Source organism: Dissoconium aciculare (genome assembly GCF_010015565.1).
Source record: "Dissoconium aciculare CBS 342.82 unplaced genomic scaffold K489scaffold_1, whole genome shotgun sequence".
NCBI classification, from domain to species: domain Eukaryota; kingdom Fungi; phylum Ascomycota; class Dothideomycetes; order Mycosphaerellales; family Dissoconiaceae; genus Dissoconium; species Dissoconium aciculare.
The window spans coordinates 2,351,987-2,359,745 of NW_022984951.1; the positions used below are offsets into that span (position 1 = coordinate 2,351,987).

General features: G+C 55.0%; 4 protein-coding genes across 4 annotated transcripts in view; 1 reads left to right on the forward strand and 3 right to left on the reverse strand.

Annotated features, from left to right (window-relative positions):
* Positions 1–56: 56 nt before the first annotated feature.
* On the reverse strand, positions 57–2,345 carry K489DRAFT_290182 (galactose oxidase; the record flags this gene model as incomplete). The annotated part of the gene is made up of 1 exon (XM_033600170.1): positions 57–2,345. A coding segment is annotated over one exon (2,289 nt), but the record flags the coding sequence as incomplete, so codon positions are not given.
* A 2,693-nt stretch (positions 2,346–5,038) lies between these two features.
* On the reverse strand, positions 5,039–5,413 carry K489DRAFT_375888 (uncharacterized protein). Its single transcript, XM_033603786.1, has 2 exons — positions 5,125–5,413; positions 5,039–5,072 (listed from the first exon to the last, which is right to left on the reverse strand). Exon 1 carries the CDS (start codon positions 5,374–5,376, stop codon positions 5,212–5,214), a length of 165 nt encoding a protein of 54 aa, XP_033464782.1. The 5' UTR covers positions 5,377–5,413; the 3' UTR covers positions 5,039–5,072; positions 5,125–5,211.
* Positions 5,414–5,470: 57 nt separating this feature from the next.
* The window catches only part of K489DRAFT_375889 (MFS general substrate transporter), a 2,459-nt gene continuing 170 nt past the window's right edge, over positions 5,471–7,759 (forward strand). Inside the window, exon 1 of the mRNA XM_033603787.1 lies at positions 5,471–7,759. Coding sequence (XP_033464783.1) covers positions 5,784–7,496 — 1,713 coding nt within the window. The 5' untranslated portion in view covers positions 5,471–5,783 and the 3' untranslated portion in view covers positions 7,497–7,759.
* The window catches only part of K489DRAFT_25948 (uncharacterized protein), a 1,213-nt gene continuing 1,135 nt past the window's right edge, over positions 7,682–7,759 (reverse strand). Inside the window, exon 2 of the mRNA XM_033600028.1 lies at positions 7,682–7,759. This exon is cut by the window's right edge and continues 3 nt beyond it. The gene's annotated coding sequence lies outside the window, so the exon portion shown is untranslated.

Consider the following 7,759-nt stretch of genomic DNA (forward strand, 5'->3'; position numbering starts at 1 on the left):
CAAGCAATCCCCAACCCAACCCTAGCCCCTTCTTCCTGACCCGCCGCGAGACCACCGCTCCGCCCTCTTTCGCGAAGGCGTCGGCCTTCCATGAGACCGCGCAGACCACGCTTCTGCAACCCGACCACGGCGCTAACACTGCCGTTCCACACCTCGCGATGCGGATGAGCCCCAGCGCGAGCGCTGAACGTCTGCTCGCCTTCGCTCGCGCTACCGTCAGTGTGAGCGCTGCCAGGCGCCTCGTCGTCGTCCGGGGCGCCGCCTGGTGCTCGCTCGCCATTGGCAGCCATGCCCGTGTCGATGCGCAGGCCCGGCATCGTCCGCGGCGTGCCGTTGGATAGCATGGTGTCGATGCTGATTTGGCGGATGGGCGCTTCGTTGCGGTCGGTGGGACCGCCAGCGGCGAATTGTACACTGCTACCGCCGCCTGCACCCATGGCGGCGGCGTTGAATACGGCGGCGGCGTTGCGGCCGTCAATGCAGTCGTGGAGCCGTTCGATGACTGCTTCGAGGAGGCCGTCGATGCGGTATGGTCGGGCTAGTTGAAGGAGAGAACAGAAAGTTTGCGGGGTTGCCAGGGGATGCGGTGGGGCTGGCAGGGTAGATGTATATAGATAGTGAAGTAGAGCATGGAGGGTGGAGGCGGTATGTGGAAGATAAAATAGCCGAGGGCGAGTTGGCGCTGGCGCCCCCTCGGTATCCGGCACATCTGAAGTGTTATTGACGAGTGTGGTCGATGTGGATGTCGAGTTGACGGATGGTGTAATGGTTATGCTTGACGCCCGGGACGAATGGCTGGCAAGTGCCGGTCGAGAGCCGGATGTGTGCGCGTCGGAGGCGGCCGACAGCGCCTCGCGCAGGAGACCGACGAAATAGGGGCCCCAGCGTCGGGCAATGAGTCGCGAGTTGACAGGAATCCTCGTTCCATCGATTGCAAGAAAGTCCATATCGGCTAGTTCCCGAATCCCGAGAGCCAGTGTGCCGAGATCCTTCGCGGCTGAGCTTAACATCCGTCCAAAGTCTGCACTGGCGTTCCCACTCATCCGCGGTCCAATGCCTGAGACGAATTTGGATGTTGGCTCTGTGACTTTGGGATTCTCGTAGAAGCCGAAAACCTCTAGCTCCACAATGCATACATTGCTGAAATTGATCCGACGATTGTTGTAATCATGAACCAAGCTTCGCCGGCGATTTCCAAGAATTACGAGCGAATTTCTGCGATTCCAAACAACACCTCGATTCCAGCTGCCTTGGCTGAAAATGCTGCTCCCGGCATCGATCCGGCTCCACGTCAGTGTTCGGAGATCTAACGCCCATACTGCATATTCCTTCCTGGAAGACGTCAAGAATGTCCCAGATACCACGAAATGATTCGCGATGATACCACCATTCGGGAATCGCAGACCCGGTGGTGACAGCAAAGTTGACATCGGCTTGTCTATGAGAGTCCCGTCTGTCAGGCGCACCTGTAACTCCAGCTTGACGCTGAGGAAGTTGTAGTTGGAGTATATCAATGTTGCGGCTCCAGAACCCACGTTAGAGGACTCTTCCTCGCCGTCCCCTTCTGACTCATTGTTATTCGATGGACCTGCGCCAATCTTCGAAGCCGTCATGGTCGTGAGTGGCGTGACGACGGTTCGATAAGCACCACAACTGCGGCCCATCCCGGTGGTGCCAGTCCATTTCAGACTGCGAAGGTTGAAGACACTGACTTGTTCGATGTAAAGATTGGCACTGTCTTGTCCACCTACAACCACCAATTCAGCACCACCCGTCCCATCAAGCGCGACACCCAGAGTCCCTTGATTGGGGTTAGCGCCGGAAGGATTGTGATGGATAGCGGACAGTGGCGCACTCTTGGACGCGAACACTGCCGATGATGGGAGGATGGTGGCACAGTGCGCGTACCGTCCCTGAGGGGCATCAGGTGTATGAAGTCGAGTCCATGTGAGTGTAGGCACGTCGAAAATGTGAATGTCGGACATAACGGTCACGTCCGGAGTCACGACCTCGACCTCGCCCTGAGCGGTCACGCCACCGGGGGACATACCGCCGTAGCACACGAGCTTAGTGTCTCCAAGAGCACACATGCTGTGAAAATACCGCGGAGCAGGAATGTCACCTCGCGTCTCAGCTCTCGTCCAGTGTCTTTTGATTAGGTCAAGCTCGTATAGTTGTGAACTCAATGCTGGTTTCGTGCGAGACAGTGTCCTGCCTCCGAAGACGTAGAGCTTGTCGCCGAGAATCGTAGTCGTTGCGCCAACTAAAGGCGGAGGTTCGTCGCCAGTCGTCCGATGGACATTGCAGACGAGACCTGACAAGCTGGCCGAATTCGCTGCTGGCGTCGGGGTCGTCGATGATGTGCGTGGATCGGCTACTCCGTTGCCGTTGATATCCTGGTAGCCTTCGGCGTCATCTGGGCGGCCATCTTCCGCTTCGGACGCTGATGTGTCATCCACTGCCGATAAACTGCTAAGGCTCGTCTGGCTGCCCAGGCCGTTTACATGCAGGCTTCGCGGATTGAGATCGGACTGCATCGCGTTAGGGCCGTCGGGAGAAAGGCGATTCGCGTTCGAATCGGGGATCTGCGATGAACTTGTTGAAGGCTTTAGTTGCGCCATGGTTGGAACAGTCAGGTAGGTCTTTTGGCTGAAGTAGTCCTCTTTAGGTGCGGTTTTGGGCGAGTGCGGCGCCGACCCGGCAGTATCTCGCGTGCCTGGCTTTGCCCAATCTGGAATCTTTAGCTCGAAATTTCTCGGAGGGAAATGTGTTGCCTCGACTCTCGATTCAAAGGAAGAAGAGCCGGTAGCGGTCTTGGGACGAGCCGGTGTACTGAAAGACCCTGCGGAATTTAATGGCGGTGGCACTCCAAACGAAGGATGCGAATAGTCCACGAAGATGGGAATGTGCTTCGGTCGGCTCAGCGTTTGGCTCCGAGAGCGGCTTCCCGGGAGATCGAACGAATCGTGAGGCGAAGGTTTGTTGCTCTCTCGGACTGCTGAGTCTTGTCGTTTCCGCCGAGGATCCTCGGCTTCCAAGACCAGAGGGCTGTTATCGGGTCGATCTGGTTCACGGGTGCGATGGACCCATGCTCTCGCGGAATACGAAGAATGATCGTTGCGCCTTGACTTTGCCCTGGGCCTGAGTCTGTCCCGGCCGAATATGGAGTCGAATGAGATGGCGTTGCTGTTTACACTATCGACTGAATGCGTCCTGCCCGTCGCCGCAAGGAACCCAAGATTGTTGCTCGGTCCCGCGCCTGCCGGATTGGCGAAGGTGCCTAGTGGAAGAGACATCTGCGGTTAGCTGGTGGCGATACTAGTTGCGACACTTGAAATTCCGAATGGTGATCTGAACACTAGGCAGGTGGCCTACGACAGTCCTGAAGCCTCCAAGCGAGGATGAGGCTCCCGATGACACAGATGAAGAGCGTGCGTTGGGAACAGGAGGGAGCGGCGGGGCAAAGCAGTCAGTCGGGAGGCAACGTGGACTTGACATGTTCCGGTGGATGACAGCATGTGCCGAATGCCTGAATGCCAGGTCTGGCCAGATCGAAGACGATGCATCTCATGATGAGCGGATGAACGTTGCTGCCTACCGCTCGACGACACGCGCACCGCTCAACCGCGTTCTCAGCGTGCCTCACGGCGGTGCAGAAGCTGGGAAGGGCGGCACATCAGGGGGGAAAGCGGCGCGCCGGCCGAGATGGCCAGCAGAGCCCGAGAGGAAGAGATGGGAAGGGGAGAAGCCATTGAAGAGCAATGCAGAAGCGGATGTCTGCTCACCTTGTTCTCGAGAGATGTCACTATTGACAGTTTCCGCGGATTTGGCTGCAGGTGGCCTGTTCTGGCAGATTGCGAATTGTGCGTGCAGAGATCCAGCGAACGCGGGAAGACGTCGGGATAGAGTCGTCGCCCTCCACCAATATTCCTCCGGGGCGAATTAGTGTGTGTCCGCATCCACGCACTACCTCCACATGAACTTTGAAGTACTGTACACCTGGGCATCCTAGAAAGTCACATATAAAAATAATGCGGGGGAAAGGGAGCGCGCGCGCCCCCCCAATTCACGGCAACGGCACGCTCCTCTTCTCATTATCATATCCAGTGCACCTGGACAGTACAGTAAATACCATGCGTGCTGTTCATGTTATTCCAGTATACCCGAAATCGTGCTTATGCGACAGAGACGAATCACACCTGGGCAGGCATGAAATACGCTGGTACCATCACTACACTATTACAGTACATGACTTGTCGCACTATATACTTTATCACTGTGATAAATGAAAACAGAACCTCGTCCGGGTCACGTATTCCATCCATCCATCCATGCGGAGCTGCTCTCGAGGACCGTCGAGAACCGCGTGCTGTCTGCCCATGCACCTCTCTGCGGGCTTTCAACCGCTTTGCCCGGCATGGAACCCATCTCGACGCCCGCCTTCCCTGCTTCAAGGCGACGGCTGATGCGAACCGAACTCGAGTCTTCGGGAATCGCCCTTCCCGAAGTGCACGACAATCTGGGAATACAACTTTGATCGGTGCGAACGACTTGGGTACACGATGCCGCAGCACTATGCTCATCAGATCGGGGTTTCCGGTCAATCGGGAATCCTCGTCGATTGTTCCCACCGATGGCAGGCTCAGATCTCCAACTTGAGACTCCAAGTTCATCTCATTCACATCTGCCCGACCACCTCCATCGGCTTTGACGTCTGCAGGGTCATCACACGAACCCTGGAGGGGACGGACACTGCTCCAGGGTGGGGTCTGTGCCTTGATTCCGGCATATTTACCCTAGGGTTTTAAGCAATTTGCTTACCCTGCTGTAGATAAATGTACGAAGCCATGAGTGTCTGGTAGATGAAAATTGTGGGATACACTTGGACGGCATGCTGTACTGTACTGTATCATCAGTGGGTCCGAACTGCTACCAAATCGTTACCAACAAGCCTAGAGTGCTGCGAGATTGTATGAAGACCTGCAGTAGCTGTGCGGAGGTTTGATCGACAGAGGAATGTGCAGCTCCTCCGCGCCATGTCCAGTTCTGTTCCAGGTGTACACCTCAGGCATCTCAATCAATCAGCAATTGCTTCCCGCTTGCAGATTCTGCGACAGGACGTGCCTCATCACAGTGGCGAACCCCCGTATCTGTTCCCATCATTGTCATCAGGGAGAGGAATGCCACACAGTCAACGGAACTCTGCTCTCATCAAGTATTGGCAAGACGATAAAGTAACGTCATGATCAAACAGAGCTCGAGCCCAGAGAAAACAGAAACGACCACAACGGATGCGTCAATTTCGGGCATTGGAAGCTTTCGGCCAACGCCAGTTCTGTTCAAGTCGGGCAACATGACCGGGCGACCAGCTGTCATGGCAGAGATGGACCATTAAAATGCAGCAGCAGCTCCAGTAATAATAGTCAATGCTGCTTTCCAGATGATATCTTAAAACCATCCAGGTAGACGAGGACGAATGGTTAGAGTCGGTGCGGCAATGGCAGGTGACATTGCGGATAGTGCGGCTCGGCACTACACTTGCAAAATGACTCTAGGGCGTGCATTCGACTACATACATGTGCCGACTATTCCACGATGAACAATAGATCTGTGTGGAAAACCAAATGCTGCTTTGTCACAAGACGCTAAAGCACTGCCTTTCATTTTTTGTTGAGGAGAGATGACTCGATTGAGACCTGATCAGTCTATGTATGAACCAAAGCTCGCTTCTCGATCCTTTCTTTACTCACATTCCAACACATTGAGATCACTCTTTCGGTGACATGGACGACGGACAAGATCTTTCAACATCTGATAAGCCATTGAGGGCCGGATCGGAGAAGTCAGCCGAGGACGATGCCGCTAGCAGCATCATGCCCGATCAGCACAACGACGACATCTCATGGCACTACCTCACATTCGAGACCGACCTTCCAACGCCATTATGTCTCTCCGCACAGGCAAAGACGCGCGATCATAGCCATTCAACCCCGACTCCCTGTCCCGACCTCAAGAAGTACACTTCACCATTCCTCTGGTCCGCAAGTCGCAAAACCTTCACGACGTGGCTATCATGTACGGCGACTGTCGTCACCGCATACACCGCGGGATCCTATGCTCCAGGCATTGGCCAAATGACCGAGGAATGGAACATCTCAGCAGTAGCTGCACAGGTCGGCATCACCGTCTTCACGGTCGGGTTCGCCATGGCCCCCATGTTCCTTGCGCCGTTCAGCGAGATCAACGGAAGGAGGCCGATTTTTGTCGTCACCGGCGTGCTGTTTGTTCTGTTCCAGTTGACGTGCGGTCTGACACTCACTTTCGCCGGCATGCTGATTGCGAGGTTCCTAGCTGGAGCCATGTCTAGTACCTTCAGCACCGTGGTAGGCGGCGTCGTGTCCGACATCTATCATGCCAGCGACCGAAACACCGCCATGACGCTCTTTTCTGCCGCGGCAATGTTTGGCACTGGACTGGGGCCCATGATCTCCTCCATCCTTGTCACATATACCACATGGCGCTGGTGTTTCTATCTCCAGGTCATCACGGACGGCGTTCTCGTCATTTTCATCATTTTCTTCTTCCAGGAAACGCGAGGTTCTGTTTTACTCTCGCGAAAAGCCAAGGCCTTGAATAAATGGTACGATCAGCTGGAGTCAGAAGGTCACTATGGCGTCATCTTACCCAGCGCCGATGACTTGTCGAAACAGAGTGTTCAACGAATCCGCTGGAAGGTCGCTGCCGACGAGGAGCGCGGCTCGATTCTCCAAATGATCAGCATCAGTCTCTGGAGGCCGTTCTACATGCTTCTCACTGAACCGACGGTGTTCTTCTTCAGCCTCTGGATCAGTTTCAGCTGGTCAGTACTGTATTTGACGTTCGGAGCGATCCCCCTCATTTTCGAAACCACCTATGGCTTCACCACGCTGCAGGCCGGCGGAGTCTTCTCCACGATCAGCATCGCCAGCATCATCTTCGCGCCGATCGCAATCTTCCAGGAGAGGCTCCTGTGGCCGTATCTCCCCGAGAAGCATCGAAAGCTCCTCAAGACGCCCGAGGGCCGGCTCTACTTTTGTTGTTTCCAGTCGGCTCTGCTTCCGATCGGCTGCGTATGGTTCAGCGTCGCGGGAGCATATCACAACGTCCCGTGGATCGTGCCTACCCTAGGAGTCGGCTGCGCGACGATCGGCATCTTCAGCGTCTACCTAGCAGTATTCAATTATCTCGCAGACTCCTACCACCGCTATGCGAGCAGCGCATTGGCCGTGCAGGGATGCTGTAGGAACCTGCTAGGAGGCGCATTCCCCATCTTCACTCGGCAGTTATATACGACCATGACGTTTCAGGGTGCTGGCGGGTTCCTGGGAGGCGTTGGATTCCTGTTGACTATCGTCCCGTGGGTATTACTGATATGGGGACCTTCCATCCGAGCCAGGAGTAAGCTCGCCGGAGAGATCGTCGCTACTCCTTTCAAGAATGTGGGTCGAGCATCCTGAGCAAGGTGTTCATCGGATACTTTAGCATTCACGACGCCATGGGAATGACAAAGGAGCACGGCTGCTCATGACGCAATGAATGGAAGCTCAAAATCATGGATTGGCGCAAATAGAATTTGGGCGTTGGAACATCATTTACAAAGCATATAGAGTTCAAAAGTCCACGAGAATCGTGGCTATAATATTTGGTTCAAGCATCATCATCATCATCATCATCATCATCATCATCATCATCATCATCATCATCATCATCATCATCATCA